General features: G+C 46.7%; 2 protein-coding genes across 2 annotated transcripts in view; both read left to right on the top strand.

Moving 5' to 3' along the window:
• Window positions 1-3670: 3670 nt before the first annotated feature.
• Window positions 3671-21670, top strand: ECHDC3 (enoyl-CoA hydratase domain containing 3). Its single transcript, XM_032244073.1, has 5 exons — window positions 3671-4060; window positions 8940-9061; window positions 11049-11146; window positions 17145-17345; window positions 20817-21670. The coding sequence occupies exons 1-5, from the start codon at window positions 3891-3893 to the stop codon at window positions 21135-21137; spliced, it is 912 nt and encodes a 303-aa protein (XP_032099964.1). The 5' UTR covers window positions 3671-3890; the 3' UTR covers window positions 21138-21670.
• The window catches only part of PROSER2 (proline and serine rich 2), a 99479-nt gene continuing 88164 nt past the window's right edge, over window positions 11072-22386 (top strand). Inside the window, exon 1 of the mRNA XM_032244071.1 lies at window positions 11072-11146. Within this exon, the coding sequence (XP_032099962.1) occupies window positions 11118-11146 (29 nt within the window). The 5' untranslated portion in view covers window positions 11072-11117. The remainder of the gene's footprint in view (window positions 11147-22386) is intronic.

Genomic DNA, 22386 nt, shown 5'->3' with positions numbered 1-22386 from the left:
CTAGGCAATTATCAAGAAAAGAGGTTTGATTGGCTCACGGTTCTGCAGGCTGTACAGGAAGCATGGTGCTGGCATCTGCTCACTTCTAGGGAGGCCTCAGGAAGCTTCCAATCATGGCAGAAGGTGAAGGGACAGTAGGCATGTCACCTGGTAGAAGCAGAAGCAAGAGAGATTGAGTAGGGGAGGAGAGCACCAGGATTACAGGTGTGAGCCACCATGTGTGACCTCTTCCTGAATTATCAAAATGTAACTGAACCTTCTCTTTGTGTTGCAGGATTAAAATTATTGTGAGATGTGGGGCACATATCCAAGATGCTGTATTAGTCCGTTTTCTTGCTGCTAATGAAGACATACCCAAGAATGGGTAATTTATAAATAAAAAGAAGTTTAATGAACACATAGTTCCATGTGGCTGGGGAGGCCTCCCAGTCATGGCAGAAGGTGAAAGGCATGTCTTACATGATGGCAGACAAGAGAATGAGAGCCAAGTGAAAGGGATTTCCCCCTTATAAAACTGTCAGATCTCCTGAGGCTTCCTCACTACCACGAGAACAGTATGAGGGAACTGCCCCCCATGATTCAATTATCTTCTCCTGGGTCTCTCCCACCACACATGGGAATTATGGGAGCTACCATTCAAGATGAGATTTGGGTGGAGACATGGAGGCAAACCATATCAGATGCAGAGAGAGGCAGGAGGTATAGAAGATAGAAGTGGCTTTGGGATTTGGCTTGATCCTTGGTCTCCTGGTCCATCCTCACTGACGGACCCTGACTGGTGATCAGCGGCCTGAGCTCTGCAGCTGCCCCCCAGCTGTCCTTCTTTCACAGCAGCTGATGAATTCAACATCAAACATTCCTCTGCCAGGCGACTTCTTGCCCTCCAGATGGTCTCTATCACTGTCACGATCACGATCCTTTAACTTTTCCAAGCTCCTTTAAAGTGCTATCTGTAACCAGGACACCATGAAATCCATACCTCTTCATCAGTTTACAGAGCTCTTCCAGATCTCTTACCTGAATTACTGAATCTGTTTTGTTTAAGGCATATAAGGAAACTCAAATATCCATGCTAAGTGGGGAGCAAAGGAAGTTCATTTCACCCCCATACCTCCATTTAGCTTCTTTTTTTTTTTTTTTTTTTTTTTGAGATGGAGTCTCACTTTGTCACCCAGGCTGGAGTGCAGTGGCATGATATTGGCTGACTGCAACCTCCACCTCCCAGGTTCAAGCAATTCTCCTGCCTCAGCCTCTCAAACAGTTTGGATTGTAGGTACGTGTCACCATGCCCAGCTAATTTTTGTATTTTTAGTAGAGACAGGGTTTCACCATGTTGGTCAGGCTGGTCTCGAACTCCTGACCTCAAGTGATCTGCCCGCCTTGGCCTCCCAAAGTGCTGGGATTACAGGCATGAGCCACTGCGCCTGGCCTCCACTTAGCTTCTAAACTAATTTTCACCCAACTAGAGGTCTCAGTTCTTGTGAAGACATTTAAGTTTGCAAAAGACATGTGGGTAATGACTGCTAGATTATTAATAAAATACAGAATCATAAAACCAGGACATGGCCAAGTATCTCCCGCTGTGTGGATCAATGAAATTCTGAAACCTTTCTGGTTTATGGGTGTTTGATCCTCCTTTGGCTTTGCAGGGCCGGGGGACAGAGGTGGGGTGGAGGATGAGGGTGGGAAGCTGGAATTTGATCATGTTACATGCCCCGGGGCTCTCACTGAAAGTAAGCCCTGCTATCTTCCCCATTGCACCTCTGAACCATGTCATTACATGTCTACCCTAGAAGGACCTGAAATCAAAAATTTTTTAAAGTTCAAAAACCACTCCATAAGAAGCTGAAAACCTGTACTTCACTTTCCCTGAACCCTGAGGGAGGAGGTTTAAGTCTTCCTTCATTCCTACATCAAGCCTAAGACCAGTCTCCCCAGAACCGTGTTTTCATCCTGCATTATTTCTGCATTGTTCTGTCAAGCATCTGCCGGGTCTTTAAAGGAAATGTGAAAAGGTAGCAAAGACACCTCCGTGCGGCAAAGACATGTGGCACAGGAAAGAAGTGCAGAAATCAAAGCCAGAGAGAAGCCTTGTTGGCGGCCTGGAAATCAAATTGTGTCAGGGAGAAGGCCCGTGTGGAAAATAGATTAGAAGGGCACTAAACAAGAGAGAAGGCGGACAGGCAGCCCCTGCAAAAGTTAATGAGAAGCAAGGAGCCCAGGAGAAGCAGCGTGAATTTGAAAAGAGTCCTGCACTGCTTGAGGAAGACTCAAGATTCAGTAAGTTCTGTCGATTTCTGCCTGGGTAACGCTGTGGCCGTCCACCTGCACAGCCATCTCTGCTCACTACGCTCAAACTGCGCCTGCAGGCTCTGAAAGAAATCCAGGGAGGAGCCAGACATGAAAGGAATGGGAGAGGGGGGCTAGGACGTCAGATGAGAGGGGACCCTCCCTCCACAGCGCCATCCTTCATCTAACCTCCAGCCTCGTCCTGACTCTGTAAGTGCCGCGCCTCGTGCCAACATGGTTGGTGAAACCAGTGGGAACTGGGATAATGGTACCTGCCTGGACTACCCCAAACGTTGAAAGAGACGGCAGAGGTACAGGCACTAGCAGAGTAGGGAACCACAGAGCGACCTGTTATTTTTAAATCAAATGTAGACACAGGTGGAAATGGCCTCTGGGCCTTTTTTTTTTTTTGAGACAGGGTCTTGCTCTGTAGCCCAGGCTGGAGTGCAGTGGGGTGATCTTGGCTCACTGTAACATGAGCCTCCCGGGATCAAGGATTCTCGTCTCTCAGCTCCTTGAGCAGCTGAGACAACAGGCACGCGCCACCACGCCAGACTAATCTTTTATATTTCTAGTAAAGATGGGTTTTCACATGTTGGCCGGGCTGGTCTCGAACTGCTGACCTCATGTGATCCACCTCAGCCTCCCAGAGTGCTGCGACTACAGGTGTGAGCCGCCGCACCCCGCTACCTTTCCGTTTCGTCTGCACCATCCAGGCTCGGAGTGCTCTAGTCGCTCCTTCGTCTTCCCCAAATCCCGACTATCAGCTCCCTCTCGCGCCGGCTCCGCTGAGGGGCGAGGCCTCCTCACCTCCTCCAGCCAGCCAGAGACCTGCAGTGACCCTAGGCCCCGAGGGCGGTCACTTTGGTCAGGCTCTGCGACTCCTGTGCTCGGCCCCTTCTGTGGTACTTGCATGACTGCAAAGCCAGGCTCAGGTGTTCTAGAAATGTAACTTTACTTAGCGTATGAACTCACTTTCCATTTCCAGCTACCTGGTGGCAGAAACTTGAAGTGTGGACCCCTCGCGTCTGGAGGAGAGGACACAAGGCATTAAAAAGCCCGGCTTTTCCCGAGCAGGTGGGAAAGCGGTTGCTAACAGTGCAGCCCCCCGCACCCCGGACGCTGGTTTTCCTAATGCAGGCAAACGTCACATTCCTGGTGTTGGTGCAAGAGGAAATCATCCCACTCTTCCCCTCGCTTAAACTTTCCCACAGGCCTTGCCAAACAACCCCAGGAGCCGGCCTGCGGGTTTTCAATGCGCGCCTTTCACCCCGGGGGGCGGGGCGTGCCGGGGCGGGGCGTCGTAGGGGCGGGCGCGGCGTCGTGGGGTCGGGTGGGGCGCCGAGGGGGAGGGCGGGGCGTCGTGAGGTCGGGCGTCATGGGGGCGGGGCGTCGTGGGGGCGGCCGGGGCGTCATGAGGGCGGGGCCTGGCCTGGGGCGTCCCCGCGAAGCCTGGGCCTGTTAGGCTGCTCTGTCTGTGTGTCGGCCACCGTCCAATTCAGTCCTGGCTCACAGCAGCGCCCTGGCAGCGCCCAGCGCCTGTGGCCGGCCAGGCAGCGCGATCCTGCGGCGTCCGGCCCCCTCAGGCATTCCTGGATGCCATGGTCGCCGTCGCCGTCTTACAGGCATTCGGGGCGAAGGGGCCCTTGTGGCTCCGGCGCGGCCCCTGGGCCCAACTCCCAGCCCGCTTCTGCAGCGGGGACCTGGCCGGGGCGGGGCGGCGGGAGTCAGACTCGCGGCCCACCAGCGCGCGGCAGCTGGACGGGATCAGGTCAGCCCCGGGCCGCGGGGAGGCTTCTCGAGGTGGGGCCGGGCCGGGGCCGGGGTCGGGGCCGGGGCGCAGCTGTTGACCCGGGAGGACACGGAGAGTCGGAGCCCCGTTTACGTCCCTGGGCCAGGCAGCGAGACGCGCAGGGGGATTGTAGGACCGTCGGCAGGACTGCCCAGGGTCCCGAAGCCCTCAGGACCGCCCGCGGGGTCACCGGGCGTCCAGCCGCAGGGCCTAAGGAGAGGCCTGGAGAGGAGGGCTCTGAGCTCCAGACCTGGCTCCAAGGGGTGCGTGGGCTCCGTCGAGCTGCTCCTTAGCCCTCACCAGAGGTGCAGTACTGGGGGCGGGACAGTAAATAGGACGAAGGACACAGTGTCCTGATCGCTGCCCTTATGGCTCCAGGCCCAAAACCCTTAAAAATGTGCTGTTGTGCAAACTGGAAACCGGGCGATGGAATCATGAAGGTGGAGGGCCCTGCCCCATCCCGGCCTAAGGCTGGTGCATGCCTGGTCCGGGCAAAGGTGCAAAGGGAGGCCTGCACAGCATGTTTCAGTTCTAAATCAAGCTGTTAAATAAAACACCTTCTCCTACCCTGAGACATAAACCTTCCCAAAAAGACCTAGAAGGCCACGTGTGAACTGATAATCCTCACACAACCGGGTGGTTCCCAGCAGGGGTGGAGAGCCAGCCCCAGTTTTCGCGTGTTCCTTTTCTCCCCACCCTCCTCTCACCCTTTCCCACCTCTGCACCTGTCCTTTCTGCTGCTCTGCAAGGGCCTGGGTGCACAGATCTGCAGACACCCTTCCAGCATGCCCTATTGTCTGTCCCCTCATGCCCTACAGACAACTGCTCTTGGCCACCTTTGAGCTTGGGGTGCCCATGGCAGGGAATTCCAGGGAGTCGGTAATGGCCCAGGGTTTGGAAAGGGATTGGTTCCCTTCCCTGTGGACCCCTTGTTCATCGTCTACAGGAGCACAGGAGGCCAGAGCAGGGCCCAGGCAAGGCCTTTCTTGCCCATTCTGCTTCTGGTCACAGCTGGTTGGAAGCCTAAGTTCTGGGCATGGCAGCCAGATGACAAAAAGGAGGCCAGTGGAGTTCTCCAGAGTTAAACATGAATCGTCAAGGAAAATGACCGAAACCCCTAGCGTGAATGCTAAGGATTTAGTGGGAAAGGAAACTTCTTAACCGAGCATTAAAGCAGCACCGCACAGCAAGTGAACTTGAGCAAGAACTTGAGTAACCCGTCACTCTTCAAGTGTCCCTCTTCCATGCTCCTTCTCCCAGCAGCGCTGCCATCATGTACCCAGGGCCCACTCTGTGCTGGGCTCTCTGCATCCATGATCCCTAATTCTTACAATGGCCTGCAAGGTGGACAATTGTATGCCCACTTTAGTGAGGAAGCAAGTTCAGAGAGGTGACAGCCTGTTCAGGGCCACACGGCCAGTAGGTCGGATCACCAGGGTTCAGAGAGGTCCCTCTGCCCCAAAGTGGTGTCTACTCCTTTGCTACTCACCACTCGGGTTGAAAAGAGATGGTGAAAAAATGATGTGATGTCATTCCACTGCAGTGGGTGGAATTGGCTGTGAAAAATAGAAATGCTGTTTTTTGTCTTTTTTTTTTTTTTTTTTTGTTTTTTTTTTTTTTTTTTTGTTTTTTGTTTTTTTTTTTTGTTTTTTTGTTTTTTGTCTTGAGGTCAACAGATATTGAGTGACCTCTGGGTGAGAACATGACAGTCCCTTGCCTCAGGGACCTTCTCATGGTTTACAACAGTGATCTTCAGACAGCTCATGGGGGCATTTATAGGGACCATCTGTTACCTTGACACTTATCGCATGCCCTCATTCTTTTTTTTTTTTTTTTTCGGAGACCGAGTCTTGCTCCGTTGCCAGTCTGGAGTGCAATGGCACAATCTCAGCTCACTGCAACTTCTGCCTCCCGGGTTCAAGTGCTTCCCCTGCCTCAGCCTCCCAGGTAGCTGGGACTACAGGCATGAGCCACCACACTCGGCTAATTTTTTGTCTTTTAGTTGCGATGGGGTTTCACCATGTTGGCCAGGATGATCCCGATCTCCTGACCTTGTGATCCGCCTGCCTCGGCCTCCCAAAGTGCTGCGATTATAAGCATGAGCCACTGTGCCCTGGCCTATGACCTCATTCTTAAAGAGGTTTCCTCTTCGGATAGGTGATATTGGTGAAGCTCTCGGTGCAAGGCCTCACATGTTTTGAACCAAGATGGCCATTGGGAGGGTTCAGTGATGAGATTTTTTAGGAGGTATTATTCACAGGCTTTGATGCCAGTTGAATTGGGAAGGGACAGAAACTTAGAATGACTTTCTGATTTGGGCAACTAAATGGCAGTGCTGAGATAAGGAAGAGAGGAGAGGAAAGGAGCGAGTTGGGAATGGGAGGAGATGCCCAAGGACACTTAGATGGAGAAGTCCAGTAGGCATCGGGATGAACGCATGGACCTGGAGCTCAGCACAGAAGCGGCCATTAATGTCAAGGCTTCAGTGAACTTGCCTGGGAAGGGTGCAGAGGACAGAACTCACGATGGCTAGCATTCAAGTGTTAACAGAGGGCTAGTAGCCCACGAAAGAAGTCAAGAAGGACCTGCCAGAGAAGTACAGAACAACCAGGAGAGAAGAAATCTGTTTCCAGAAGGAGGGAGTAATGGAGATGGCCAATAGATTTGGATCTGGCAATTAGGAGATGATTGGTGGGAAGAGCTTGGCTTGAGCAGGCGGAGCTGAGCCTGGTTCCTCTGGGTTGGAGAGTGAACTCTGCTTTAGATCACTCTAGTGTGGCTGGTGTAGGAGCCAAACAGCTAACGGGACAGATGAACAGATTCCGCAGCACACAAGGGCCTCAGGGGCTGGAATCTTTTTATGCAATTTTGCCTGAGACCTTAGCATTTCGTTTAAGCAAATGTCACTGATGGGATGGCAGCTTTTTATATTTGCTACAAGAAGCACCCTCATTATTTGATTGAGAGGTTTATAAGCAGTTCTTCTACCACACCCACCACATAGAAGTTTTGAAGTCTATCAGCAAAGCAGCGCAAGCAGTTTTTGTGCTTAGGAGAGAACAATGTTTATAAGAAACAACAAGATGAATAGCACAGGCACCTGAAGACTCCAGCAGCCTTGAAATGGTATTCCAAAGAAAGTGCTTATTATTGAAATAAATTCAGTCATCAAAGTTGTTTTCCAGAAAACCATGACCTTGAATGCTACTTACAGAGGATCCAAGTTGGCTGTGCCGCGGGAGGAATATCAGATTCAAAAAAAGAATGAGGAAGGCAGGATACACGTAGATGAAAACTGATAGGAAACATGTAAAATATATAATAACAATCTGGTGTTCGGCTCTTTGCCCACTTCTTGTAACAGCCAAAAATAAGACATTTCTGGGTACAGGCAGCAAGGTGACAATACAGGTGATTTTATTCAGCATGTGGGATGCCTTAAAAGAGCAAGGAAGCCCTTTGGATGCCAGCTTTTTGTGAGAGGTTATGTCCAGAAGAGCCCTCTCGCCGTATGGCTTGTACTTTTATTCTTCATGGATCATCCCATTCTCAGACAGCACAAATTGTTTTGTAGACTTACAGAATGCCACTATAAAAAAAAGACGGGCCCAGGGACAGTAGCTCACACCTGTAATCCCAGCACTTTAGGAGGCCGAGGCAGGTGGATCACCTGAGGTCAGGAGTTTGAGAGCAGCCTGGCCAACATGGTGAAACCTCAGCTCTACTAAAAATACAAAAATTAGCTGGGTGTGATGGCGCACACCTGTAATCTCAGCTACTTGGGAGGCAGAGGCAGAAGAATCACTCAAACCCAGGAGGCAGAGGTTGCAGTAAGCCTAGATCACACCACTGCACTCCAGTCTGGGCAACAAGAGTAAAACTCAGTCTCAAAAAAAAATAAAAGATGGACTGGGTACAGAAAAATAGAATGAATGAATAAGGCCTAGAATTTCATAGCACAACAGGGTGACTATAATAATTTAGTTGTACATTTGAAACTAACTAAGAGAGTATCATTGGGTTGTCCAGTTTTCCTTTGTTATCTGCAAAGGATAAATCTTCCATGAAGTGTATTGCACGTTGAATGCCTGTATCAAAACATCCCATGTACCCCATAAACATATATACACCTACTATATGTACCCACAAAAATTAAATATAAAAAATTGGGTCAGGCACGGTGACTAATGCCTATAATCCCAACACTTTGGGAGACTGAGGCGCAATTACCTGAGGTCAGGAGTTCAAGACCAGCCTAGCCAACATGGCGAAATCTCATCTCTACTAAAAATACAAAATTAGCTGGGCGTGGTGGCGCATGCCTACAGTCCCAGCTGCTGGGGAGGCTGAGGCAGGAGAATCGCTTGAACCCAGGTGGTGGAGGTTGCAGTGAGCCGAGTTCTGGGCCATTATTTTCATTCTGAGCTTCTTTCCTAACCTTTTTCTAAGGAACAATGAAAGAAAGCTGTGGAAGGTAGCCACCGTTTGTCAGATTTCTCTGGCTCCTGCTGCTGTCCTGCTAAGCTTGCAGCCTCTCTGGGCGGTGTTGATTTTGGAATCGCTGTGCTTTGCTCTCTCTGTGGAGGTGGCAGTCGTGTTTCTGATAGCCAATGTGGAGAAAAAGAGAAACAAATCAAGGGAAGAGGGAGGAAATCCAGCCTGTATTTCAGGTTGCCTTTTTCTTGTTTTGACTTGGCTGTAACTCCAGAAAGTTGACAGACCCTCTAAATTGGCACTAAGCCCCAGTGGTTCTCTTTTCTTGTGTTTAAAAATAGCTCCTAAATTAGACAGGAATCACAGGGATCCTCACTTGTTTTGACTCGTGTGTGACCTGGTGATTGTAAAATGTTGTTTACAGGAACATCGTTTTGAGCAATCCCAAGAAGAGGAACGCATTGTCACTTGCAATGCTGAAGTCTCTCCGAAGTGACATTCTTCATGACGCTGACAGCAATGACCTGAAAGTCATTATCATCTCAGGTATGTGTCTGATATCAGTCCTTAATATTCTGCAGCACCTCAAAGAGCTTTCTTGAGAGTCTTTGGTTAACTGGGGGCATCCCTTCACTTAACTGGAGAATTGTTCTGAAGCTCCTTTACAAGAATATTAATTATGGAAAACACCTGTGAGGTTGCTGCGTTAGTCCTAACACTATTAACTGCAGAATTTATAGCAAAGGTGAAAATATGTCTTTTCCTTTTTGTCAGATACTAAAACATTTCTGTAGTTGGCTAATGCTGGTCTTACCCTCAAAATCAGAGAATTGATTTCTTCATGGACCTTATAAAATGGTTTTAACCACTAACTCTTTGGGACTTTTTACTGGTTTTTCTGTTCTTACCAAGCTTTCAGACATGCAGTGTCTTCTTTAATGGTGCTGGAAAGCATGCCATATTCTGCTCATTTGTCTGCTTGTTCCAAAAAGAATTTTTACAGAATTGTATCTTCTTGTGATGATGAGACTGGTATAAATAATTGTAATACTAGCATTTTAAAGCATGCACAAAAAACATGATGATGATGCTTTGTGATGCTTTGTTTGTTTGGCAAATTAACCATCAGTGTTTTTAGAGGCAGAAATTCAGAATGTTACCATCTTATCCATGGTTAATCAAAACTGTTCAACTGTTTTATGTGGTAAAGAGAAAAGAAATTAGAACCAGTATAGTCCAGCATCCATGCGGGATGTTTCCTGGATACAGCAAAGGCAGTAACTTTTTTTTTTTTTTTTTTTTTTTTTTTTTTTTTTTACACATAGTCTTGCTCTGTTGCCCAGGCTGGAGTGCAGTTATATGATTATAGCTCACTGCAGCCTCAAATTTCTGGGCTCAAGTGATCTCCCAGCTCAGTCTCCTGAGTAGCTGGGATTATAGATGTGTGCCACTACACTCAGCTAAGTTTTTCTTTTTTGTGGAGATGGGATCTTGCTCTGTTGCCCAGGCTGGCCTTGAACTCCTAGCCTCAAGGAACACTGCCACCGCTGAGCCTGGCTAACTTTTAAGGTTTTCTTTTTCAGAGACAGAGTCTCACTATAACTTCTTAACTACACAGTTACCTCACTTGTAAAAAGATAATAATATTGCCTATCAGTCAAGATAACTACAATAGCCAGGAATGGTGGCTCATGCTTATAATCCCAGCACTTTGGGAGGCCGTGGTGGGCGGACCACTTCAGGCCAAGAGTGGGACACCAGCCTGGCCAACATGGCAAAGCCCCGTCTCTACTAAAAATACAAAAATTAGACAGGCATGGTGGCAGATGCCTGTAATCCCAGCTACTCAGGAGGCTGAGGCACAAGAATTGCTTGAACCTGGGAGGTGGAGGTTGCAGTGAGCCGAGATCGTGCCACTGCTCTCTGGCCTGGGCAACAGAGCAAGACTATGTCTCAAACAACAACAGCAAAAGGGAAATATGAGAAAATGTTACCAGCTTATCAGTAGGATGACGTTTTGTTGTTGATGACAGCAGTGAAAGCAGCCACGTCCTCTGATCCCTCATCTGTAAAATAAAGACCAGAGGGCTTCTGAGATCTCTTCCCACCCTTACCTTCCCAGTTTAGCCACGATGGCTGGCCACCACTTGTAGAGGAAATGACACGGACACTGCCTTCAGCATGGAGGATTTGGATGAGCTTGTGTGACAATACACTCAGGCCAGGCCAAATCCCCAAATGAAAGCTCTGTGTAAAATACCTTCGCCTTGGTAACTGAACCTTCTCCTTATGTAATTATATATTTCCATTAAGAACTTTTAGGACACGGATGCCTCACCTTGCATCTTTCATCACAAAATTCTGGTTGGAACTTTTCAAGCAAACTAGAATTACTCTTCTCAAAATTAGGCCATTAACTTGCCCTAAGGGAAAGTTTGCAGAAGTTACTAAGTAGACAAGGAAGGGAACTAACTGCCCAACTCTGGCTGTTTACATTATTTTCTCTTCTTTCCTCAATTGGAAACATTTGCAGCTGAGGGTCCTGTGTTTTCTTCTGGGCATGATTTAAAGGAACTGACAGAGGAGCAAGGCCGTGATTACCATGCCGAAGTATTTCAGACCTGTGCCGAGGTAAGCCAGGACGACGGTCAACAGTGCAGACTTGTAAATGATCATTATATTAAATGTTGAGTTTGCCTTCTAGCTTATGGGAAAGGTTTTATTCATGAGACCCATCACTCAGAGCTACTGGAAACTGGTCATCAGATCCTTCATCCAAGCAATTATTTGGTTTAGACTTTTTTTTTTTTTTTTTTGGAGACAGAGTCACCCTCTGTTGTCCAGGCTGGAGTGCAGTGGTACGATCTTGGCTCATTGCAACCTCTACCTCCCAGGTTCAGGCGATTTTTCTGCCTCAGCCTCTCCAGTAGCTGGGACTACATGCCTGACTAATTTTTGTATTTTTAGTAGAGACGAGGTTTCACCATGTTGGCTAGGGTAGTCTCGAACCACTGACCTCAGGTGATCCTCCCGCCTTGCCTCCCAAAGTGCTGGATTTACAGGCATGAGCCAACCATGCATGGCCTAGTTTAGACTTTTAACAAGTGACCGTAATTTGCTATTGATTTTGTTTTGTACCAAAGAAAGTGGAATATAGGATGGTACTCATAGTTGCCATGTCTAGCATTGTGGGAGTGTGTCTTGGTGTAGAAGGCTGGAGTAAGAGGAAAAAGGTAAAAATGTATGTGTTTAGAGAGGAAGAACCCAAGATTATCATAGCTGAAATTTTTTAAACTAAAACAACTATTAAATGAGAAAAAGCATTCATACATGGAATAACAATTATGGTTTTAAAAATTATTTTCAAACGCTTCTTTCAACCAACCTTTATAATCACCACCTCCAACTAGGAAAATTAACTTCTTCATTTTTGCTTCTTTTCTGCCTCTTTCACCATATTAAGGAGGAAAAATACCAACAGCCACAGAGGAAGAAGAGGTACAGAAAGTTTGAATGATTGATAAATGCATGAAATCAACCCCTTGAATAATGAAAAATTGAATAGAGAATCCAGCTTTAAGTAATAATACATTGTTCATCTAGTGACTATTGAGCACATATAATAATACCTGCAAGGCATTGAGTGAAACAGAAGAAAAAATTGTTTTCTGTCAAACTGAAAGTGAAAATTTATTTGGGAAACAACACATATACTAGTTTCATAACCTGCTTCTAAGATAGTTTAACCTAATTTTCTATTCATTTATTGACTTATTCATTCATGTATTTGGTCGTTAATGATTTCACAGATATTTAATGTTACCTACTATGCAGACAAGACAGAAGTGAGGAACAGGAGAGTGAACGGGAAGATGATTAAGACATCCCCATTTGTTTTCCTCGGTCTTCCAGGAACCCATAGAGAGATCAGGTTATAGTTTGCTCACTCCGTGGAAGGACAAACAGGAAAAACAATTTACTTGAAGCTTCATGGGGAAGTGGAAGCAAGTTAGAGCCAAGACCTGGGTCTTTAGTTTCCTACATTAATGATGTTTATGTAACATTCCACTCTTTGGTATGCCAAGGCTTGGTGCCTTAAAAGTTTTTTCTACCAATACCCAGTATATTTGGCTAAAGTTGAAAAGTGTCAAAGAGAACCAGTAAAGCCCTTTATCCTCCCTGAGGATCTGTTTTTAATCACTCTGCTCTGGTAACTTCATGAACTGGGATCTAAACAGGGCAGCCAGGGAGCCAGGGCTTCTTCAGAGGATAAAGCCCAGACTTCTTGGAAGGCCCTAACCCTTGGATGCCTCTGACTCCCTGAAAAAGACTCAGTGCATAAACAGGGCCTAGCCCTAAAGTAGTAAAACAGGACTGAAGGTGTATTGATTTCTTTAAAGCCTTTCTAAGAAAATCACATTGTCTTGGATAAAGATGAGCACCCATGAACTTGTGCAAGATTTCTATTTCCAAGTATAATCAACAGGCAGATTGGAACAGAATGAGCTAGATATTTCATTGTTCAGTTCACTCATGAGAAAATTTGATTTTAGAAAGGAAGATAGAGGTATCTGAATTAGCTGAGCATCTAAAAACTGTACCAATTTGTTACAGACCACAAGTACTGCATGATAGTTAATTATGTACAAACCAGGAGTAGGACAAATTAAGAATGAGTAGAATGAGAATGAGAAGAACTTGACTCTGAAAGAGTGAAAATGACTTTCCATGGTGCCCATGTTAAAGACTTCTTCCTGGTCCCTCTACATATATCCTGTTGAAGTTTGGAGATGGAAACTCTAGTTCAGGAGAAGATTCTGCTCTTTCCTCTCACACCCTGACAATCAAATGACAATGGGACAAGATTTCTTGCTTTGGGAAATAAAATGAAACCCTTAGTGATGATGTTAAAGGAGGTTAGGGCAGAGTTCAACTTATGTCACATTTTCGAGTCAGCAGACCCAAAACAGTACATAATTCAGGAAGGCCAAATAGGTATAATCAGTTCTTGACTATCAAGTGTTTGATTATCCTAGCTTGTTGATTATTTAATTTCCCCTTGTCTTTTCTGAACTTCTCTCTAACTTTAGATTTAAAATATTTTTTTTTCCTGAGACAGGGTCTCACTCTATCACCCAGGCTAGGGTGCAGTGGTACAATCTCGGCTCCCTGCACTCCAGCCTGGGTTCAAGAAATTCTCCTGCCTCAGCCTCCCATGTAGCTGGGACTACAGGCAGGTATGCGCCACCACACCCAGCTAATTTTTCTTTTCTTTTCTTTTCTTTTTTAAGTAGAGATGGGGTTTCACCATGTTGGTCATGCTGGTCTCAAACTCCTGACCTCAAATGATCCACCCAGCTCGGCCTCCCAAAGTGCTGGGATTATAGGTGTGAGCCACCATGCCCAGCCTAAAATAGCCTTACTCATGGAAGTAATAAGTACTTATAAATGGTTTCAAAAGTCTAGAAAAATAAAAGATTACTGATGTCATACCATAATTATATCACCCAGAGAGAATTATAATTAATATTTTGCTATATTTTCTTTTAGATCTTTTTCCATGTGTCCCTGTTTTTCTAAATGATCATATGTAGATATGATTACAGTATAGAATTATATGATTATAGCACTGAATGCTTACTATATGTCAGGTAATATTTTAAGTACTTTAGATATGTTAATTTGTATAACTGTCATGTTCTATAAGGTTGGTGCTATTATCATACCCATATACAGATGTGAAAACTGAGGGGTTAAATGACTTGTCCAGGATTAGGCAGTGAGTGACAGACTGGGTGCCAAACCCTGGCAGCCTGGTTTCAGACCACTGCATAAGCTCCAGACTGCCATGCTGGTGTTTCTCTTGGAAGTGTTCATTTTAGTGAGAATACAGCATTCTAGTCGATGGATGTAGTTGAGTTTTCATTGCCATTTATTTATTTTGTATGTTTATAGTATTTATAGCTCTTTATTATTATAAAATAATGATTTGGTGAGCATCTTTGGCATAGAGCTTTATACCTATTTCAGATTATCTCTTAGAAGTAGAATTCCTAGATCAAAAGTGAATGTGTGCATTTTTAGGCTGGCGCGGTGGCTCACATCTGTAATCCCAGCACTTTGGGAGGCCAAGATGGGTGGATCACTTGAAGTCAGGAATTTCAGACCAACCTGGTCAACATGGTGAAACTCTGTCTCTCCTAAAAATACAAAAAAAATTAGCCGGGTGTGGTGGCACACACTTGTAATCCCAGGTACTTGGGAGGCTGAGGCAGGAGAATCGCTTGAAGCCGGGAGGCAGAGGTTGCAGTGAGCCGAGATCATGCCACTGCACTCCAGCTTGGGTGACAGAGAAAGTCTCTGTTTTAAAAAAAAAAATTAATAATTATATGCATTTTTAATGCTGAATATATACTGTATTACCTATTTTTCTGCAAAGTTTTATGAAATCCTAGTCATTCACATGATGGTGAACAGGACAGGTGGATTGTTCAACTCTAATCATAGTTGGCTTTTCATCCGTAACTTCAGTTCCCTGGGTGCAGCAACCACACTCACAACTAAAAGAATATATTGTATTTATTTATTTATGTGTGTGTGTGTGTGTGTGTGTGTATTCCAGATAGTAATCTTTATTATTATTATTATACTTTAAGTTCCAGGGTACGTGTGCAGAACATGCAGGTTTGTTACATAGGTATACACGTGCCTTGGTGGTTTGCTGTATCCATCACCCTGTCATCTACATTAAGTATTTCTCCTAATGTATCCCTCCCCTATCACCCCAGCCCCTGATATCCCTCCCCAAGCCCCCCACCCTCCAAGAAAATCTTTTCTTTCTTTGCAGCAAGACTTTAGAAGTTCTTGGGAGTTCTTCCCCTTGTTATTCATTCCAGTTGACTGGTAATGAGCGCTCTCACTAGCCCATCCCCAGCCTTGCCTTAGAACCCCCTAAATCTGTGAGCAGTGATGTGCACAGGTGTTTACTTACCTGTGCATTCTTCTTCTTCTTCTTTTTTTTTCTTAGACATCATCTTGCTCTGTCACCCAGGCTGGAGTGCAATGGCATTACCTCCTGCAACCTCCACTTCCCAAGTTCAAGCAGTTCTCCTGCCTCAGCCTTCCAAGTAGCTGGGATTACAGGCACGTGCCACCATGCCCAGCTAATTTTTGTATTTGTTTTTTTAAGTAGAGACAGACAGGGTTTCATCATATTGGTGAGGCTGTCTCAAACTCCTGACCTCAGGTGATCTGCCCACCTGTGTTTTTCTGAGGAGGATGCATTTCCTCCTTTACCCTAGGGAAGATAAATGTCATTAGCATTTATCAGATTCTCAAAAGGAGACCCCTCCCCAGAAAAAGTAAAAAAGCACTACTATATGATATAATACCATAGCCTTAAATATATAATTCGTTATTTTAGAAGAAAGCTAACAAATATCAAATGTTTATGGGTATGAAAGATAAGTTTCTTAGACAAAATCTTGAAATCAATGAAGGTCGTTTTTCTTTGAATACCTGCCTTGGGGAAAGTAACCCAAGTTTCATTCCCATCCTGTCTCTCTCTCCCTGCCAAGGTTCAAAGAGCAGCAATTTAGAAATTTAAGTTATGAAAACATAAGCTGCAAAAATAAGTTCTGGAAATGTATTGGTTGGGGGGCTCACTTTGACACATTTTTGTCTCTCCTGTCTGTGCCATTGGCTCTATTTTAGGAATTTTGTTTATTTTGATGACAGCAGTGTCTTCCTGGCCCCCATTTTAATAGAATTGAGAGAGTTTTCATGGTGGTAATTTGAAAAGTAATTACTAAGAAAACTGCCTTCAAAGCCCTTTTCCACCTTAATTTTTCCAGGAAGCACCAAATACCAGCCTCGGACTTTTAACACTAGAGACTTGCACAGGCACGGTGAGAACAGAACTGTTTGTGAAGGGTTTATTTTGTTCCCCAGAGATAAAAATCCACACTGTTCGTCAGCACGTTTGCCAGGAAGGCAGGTGGGGGTCTGTCCCCACTCAAGTGCCGGGCTTGGGGCCATAGACCCTGCAGCAGGGTTACGTCCTTGTTGTAGGAAAGGGCTCTCTGTCCCTGTGGGATTCTCGGAAAGACCAACTTACACAGCCTGGTTCAGAGAAGATATGTAATAGGAGTTAGTGCTTTTCTGTGCCTTTTTTTGCCCTTTTTCCATAGAATCTGATGAACTCACACATATGAAAAGTTCTCTGCAAACAGGAGAGTCATATAAAATGATAGGCATTGGCCAAGCTCAGTGGCTCACGCCTGTAATCCCAGCAATTTGGGAAGCCAGGACAGGTAGATTACTTGAGGTCAGGAGTTCCAGACCAGCCTAGCTAACATAGTAGAACCTCATCTTTACTAAAAATATAAAAATAAATTTAGCTGGGTGTGGTGGCCCATGCCTGTAGTCCCAGCTACTCAGGAGGCTGAGGCAGGAGAAACGCTTGAACCCAGGAGGAGGAGGTTGCAGTGAGCCAAGATTTCGCCACTGCACTCCATCAAGGGCAACAGAGTGAGACTCTGTCTTAAAAAAAAAAAAAAAAAAAAAAAGATAGGTATTAATGTCGTGCCTCCCCCTGGGTGGAAGTGAAGTGGGTGTGTTTGTCCCGCAGGTCATGATGCTCATCCGTAACCACCCTGTCCCTGTCATCGCCATGGTCAACGGCCTGGCCACGGCTGCCGGCTGTCAACTGGTTGCCAGCTGCGATATTGCCGTGGCGAGCGACAAGTCCTCTTTTACCACTCCTGGGGTGAACATTGGGCTCTTCTGTTCCACCCCTGGGGTCGCCTTGGCAAGAGCAGTGCCTAAAAAGGTAATGTCACTCCCCCACCCACCTCTGCCTCCTAGTCTTCTCTGGAGTTCCTCCTCTGATGCATGTAATGATTCAGGATCCTTTTGTTAAAAGTGACTTTTATATCAGGACATTCTGCCCAGAGCGCCTCTAGCTAGACGGGCCGTGATGTTCCCTCTAATGGCAGGGAGGGAAGAGCCGACCGCCTGCCTGTTCCTCTGTAGCTTCTGACGCCGGGCGTCAATTTGTGAAATCACTGCATTTCCATCATGCGTACTGTCAGTACCACTGGTAGGTTTGCCAGTTGGTTTTGTATGTCTTCCTAAAGGCAAGTATTTTTGTAATCTTATTTGAAATACAACTGAGACTCAGTTTTGTTGCAGTGAATGGTTGCCCATGAGATAGAATAGCGTGCTGACAAAATGCCAGTATCAAGAGCCTGGGATAGTAGCATCGCTGGCTCACTCTTTGTCAACAATCTGTCTTGTTCCAGAACGGATTTAGAGTAGGTGATTTTTGGAGTGTGTTGGGCTTACAATAGTTGCATTTCAGAAACATGAATCTCCTGTGCGTGGTTTGTTGAATCTGCCCAAGAAGAGTCGTGTTGCAAAGTGGTTTTGCTAACTACAGTGAAGTCTGTTTCTGTCACAAAGCTTTCTTCCTTTCTGTAACAGCATAAAATAATATTTACTAAACCTCCCTTACATGTAAACCAACTGTTCTGTTGCAGAAAAAGTGCATCCTTGTTCTCAGTTGGAAATCTTTAAAAAGGGGGACAGAGTCTTAGACCACACCAAGTAGCGAAATTGCTTTCTAAAGTGTATTACCTATTTTAGCATCAACTTTGAAAATTAGCAGTTGCTCTCATGCCTAAGACAAGAGAAATAAGAGCCAAGGGAAATCCAGTAGCAGGACCAAGAAGCTTGGAGAAGCATTCCTTTCCTTTGCAGTGCTTCTTTGTTGGTTTTTGCAGAAACGTATGTTTGTGGGGAAATCCTGAAGACAGATACCTGTGAACACACACACTTTGGACAATGGGCTGGGAGTGGACTCTGCACTGCAGTAGATGACAGCTGGCCAAAGTGTAGACATTTACCTTAAACTCATTCAGCAAATATTTCTCTTTTTTTTTTCTTTTTGAGACAGAGCCTCGCTCTGTCACCCAGGCTAGAGTATAGTGGGGCAATCTTGGCTCACTTCAATGTTCAGGCAATTCTCCTGCCTCAGGCTTTATGGTAGCTGGGATTACAGGCATGTGCCACCACGCCCGGCTAATTTTGTATTTTTAGTAGAGACGGGGTTTCACTATGTTGGCCAGGCTGGTCTCAAACTCCCGACCTCAAGTAATTCACCTGCCTCGGCCTCCCAAAGTGCTGGGATTACAGGCGTGAACCACCATGCCCGGCCCATTTAGTAAATATTTCTTAAGACTCTACTTTGTGTATTACAAATTGATTTTCTGAGTTTATTCATAAACTATCTTATAATTACAAATCAAATCACAAGGCCTTTGTCATAAAAGACACCTGTGCTGACAGCTGCTTGTCCTCTTTAACACCTGACATGCTGGAATATTCTACAGTAAGCATTTGAAACCTTGAAGTCAGCCCTGCTGTCAGGGTAAGAACCCATTCTCTCTTAAACTTTTGAAATCAAGGCTTATTAGATTTGATTCCTAGAAACTTAATGCTAGACCATATTTATCAAGTTTTAAATTGACAAAAATTGTTTCTGAGAAAGGGGGAAATATGACAAAAACAGGCCTTAAGTTCAAGGAAGCCCAGTCCTCAAAAACCCTGTTTCATACTCACCCAGTTAGATGAACCAAAGTAGCTTTTACCTCCCAAGGACAGACCTTCTCAGAAAATGGGGCAAAAAATCTCCAACTGGCCCTGTTCAGGTTCCTGGTCTCTGTTCTCATGTTCTAACCCCCAGAAGGCCTCTGAATCACTCGACTGGAGACTCGCCAGTTTTTTCTAATCAGCTGTCTGAAAGCAGTTCAGAGTTGTGTCAACAAGTCCTTGCTTGCTTGGTTCATTAATGCTGGGCTACTTGAAGCCATGAATCAGGAACATGGCTTGAGGTCAACACTGAAAAGCAGAAATCACAGTACTGATAAAGGGAATTTTGTAGGAGGAAAAGTCTTTTGTAACTTCAGGCCTTTGCTAGCTTTCTGGATTTGCAGATCTAATTGTGTGGGCCTGCTTTAGGAGAAAACACTGGATTCCTAACAATTGAATAAACCTGACCCAAACCACCTGCCCGTTGTCTTTGCTGATTGCTCGCATGTGAACCCATCCACAGACATCCAGGCACAGGCCCACTGAGTATTTTGAGGCAGTTGGGTGCGTGTCCCTCCTGCATCCACAGGGAAGCTAGCAGGTACTTTGCAAACTGGCCTGAACAGGAAGTTGGCGCCTGTCTTATGCTGGCTAAGATGACATGTGTGGGTCACCAGTGCCCTCTGCTGGCCACCACAGGGACCTGCTTGGCTGTGCTGGAGACTGGGGCAGAAACGATGGAATCAAGCCTGCGTGTTCAATCCAGGCTGAGCCTGGGCATGAATAATGTTCCCCATTTGTAAAGAGTTTACATCCTTGGGTGTGATTTAAATAATGCATCTTCCCTGCACCCTATAAAACACCCTGCCTGGTGCAGCTGCTCTGTTCCCAGGCAGAGCTGGCCTTGCTCAGACCCAGAGCCAGTGCCTCAAGCAGCTGGCCTCACTGGAGAGCACGTGGGAAATGAGAAGCTCTTCCTCGCAGAGCAGTCATTTTCCTAAGGCAGGCAGACTCTGATTTCCTAATCAGCTAATGAGAACACAGTGGGATTTCCAAGCTGGAAAGATGGTTAAAGCCTGCTGCTCAAACTGGTGCAGATGTTAGAGAGGGAGGAAGCTGGGCCCCCATCCTCACGCCCACCCTACTCTTCACCAGCCTTGGAACTTCAGGATTGGGTTGTAGGAGGGGAGACAGCATCCTCTCCTTGCCACGTCTTGCTGATTGGTGAGTTAAAACCATGCTGGGCTCTACATCTGGTCCCTGAAGGCATTGTCTGTAAATCCCTGCTTCGCTGGGAGACTGGGGGCTGCCCTTTGAATCAGGTCGAGGTGGCGGCCCATGAGTGCTTCTTGTGGGAAGTGCCCCGGCAGGTGTGGGTTCTGAGAGGTGCTGGAAGCGCATCTGTGGGGCACCCATCTGATTTGGCTGCCATCCTGTGCTTGGCTCTCAAAAGAGGTAGACAAAATCCCCAGCTGTGGCAGGGCTCAGTGACCAGATCTGTGCAGGAGCAAGAGAACATGGGACAGTCACTGCTCCCCAGGGCTGGTGTGGTTTCTTCACTATTGGAAAGAACCTGTCTCCTCCCTGGCAGGAGTTAGGCTGGCGGATGATGTGGTATTTGAGGAAGCAGGTCATTGGGCTGAGGCAGGACTCAGGTGGCAGGGGCGGGTCACAGGGGAGCCCCTCAGTGACCTCCCATGTCTCCCCGTAGGTGGCCTTGGAGATGCTCTTTACCGGGGAGCCCATTTCTGCCCAGGAGGCCCTGCTGCACGGGCTGCTCAGCAAAGTGGTGCCAGAGGCGCAGCTGCAGGAGGAGACCATGCGGATCGCGAGGAAGATCGCATCACTGAGCCGCCCGGTGGTGTCCCTAGGCAAAGCCACCTTCTACAAGCAGCTGCCCCAGGACCTGGGGACGGCTTACTACCTTACCTCCCAGGCCATGGTAGACAACCTGGCCCTACGAGACGGGCAGGAGGGCATCACAGCCTTCCTCCAGAAGAGAAAACCCATCTGGTCACATGAGCCAGCGTGAGTGGAGGCTGAGGACTGAGGCCCACGGGCAACGCCCAAGAGCCCACCCTCCCCTCTGACTCACCGAACCCCACCACTGCCTCTCAGCTTCAACAGGCGGCAGACGAGCTGCTTTTGTGACTCCATATTGATGTCACAGCATTTGGCCTACATGAAAAGCCACGATTTCATGGGGAAAGGACAAAATGGAGAGTGACGCAGGTGCCGACCTCAGTGCAAGGCTGGTGAGCCTTGCAGCGGTCCAGCTGTGGTAGGAAGCCAGCATTTGGGGTGCTCCTTACAGCATCTTAAGCAAGCGACCCCCCCGACATAGCAGAAGGTGACAACTCATGGAGGCTGGAAAGGACGCCAGCCTGACCCTTATCAGAAACGTCCTCCTAGGCGGAGTCAATCCTGGCTGTTCAGGAGAGGCGACACATTTCAAATCTCCATGAGATATTCTCCACGCAAAAAATCCTGATTCCACAGAGACATAATCATGCCTATGGCTTTGAATAGTCTTATGTGATTTAAATAAATTAAATCTTATAGAGACTGATGTGTTTTATCTTCCCAGCCGTGCTGCAAGCTGTCTGAGAAAAGAAAAATCACTGAACTCTGTCTGCCCACACCGATGGACATAGAGTAGGTGCCTCCTATTTCTATGACAAATGTCCTGGTTATCTAAGTTTCTGTGAAACTGGAATTCCAGGCTCAACCTGCAGATGAAAACACTGGGGAGACGTAGCGGGAGGCAGTGCACACATCCCACACGTTAAGAACACCTCCTCCCGGCCAGGCATGGTGGCTCACCCTGGGTATATATGAAGCTAGCCCAGGATCAGGAAGCCTGAAGAAATGGCCGTCCTACCCCACAACAGTTTCCCAAGACAAATGAATGGCTCCAGCACTGAACCCCTTGCTACAGAACATTGCCATTGTGCAAGGGAAGGGACGCCAGCTTTGTTTATCCACAGACTGCCAGTCGAGTTTTTACTGCTAAGTCATAAACACCAGGCTGAAGTTTCTAGATGAGGGCCTGACGTGCTGGCTGTTGTGGGCAGCTCAAGAATCCTGCAGGTCTGTGGGGCTACCTGCTGTCTGTTCCCCTTCGAGGGCCTGCTATGGAAGTCACTACCTTGTGGTTGCCAGCTCACCATGTAGAGGAGAGGGTGTTATCAACCCTCTGGGCCTTGGAGAAGGTAGCAAAGCCTTCTCACACACTTGACAAGTGAAAGTAACAAACCCTTCTCACTTCTTGACAAATGAAA

This window comes from Sapajus apella, unplaced genomic scaffold (assembly GCF_009761245.1).
Source record: "Sapajus apella isolate SASKATOON/1434 unplaced genomic scaffold, GSC_monkey_1.0 scaffold53, whole genome shotgun sequence".
In the NCBI taxonomy this organism is placed as follows: Eukaryota; Metazoa; Chordata; class Mammalia; order Primates; family Cebidae; genus Sapajus; species Sapajus apella.
Note: the sequence above shows the minus strand (reverse complement) of the source record. Positions and strands in the feature narration are given on the sequence as shown.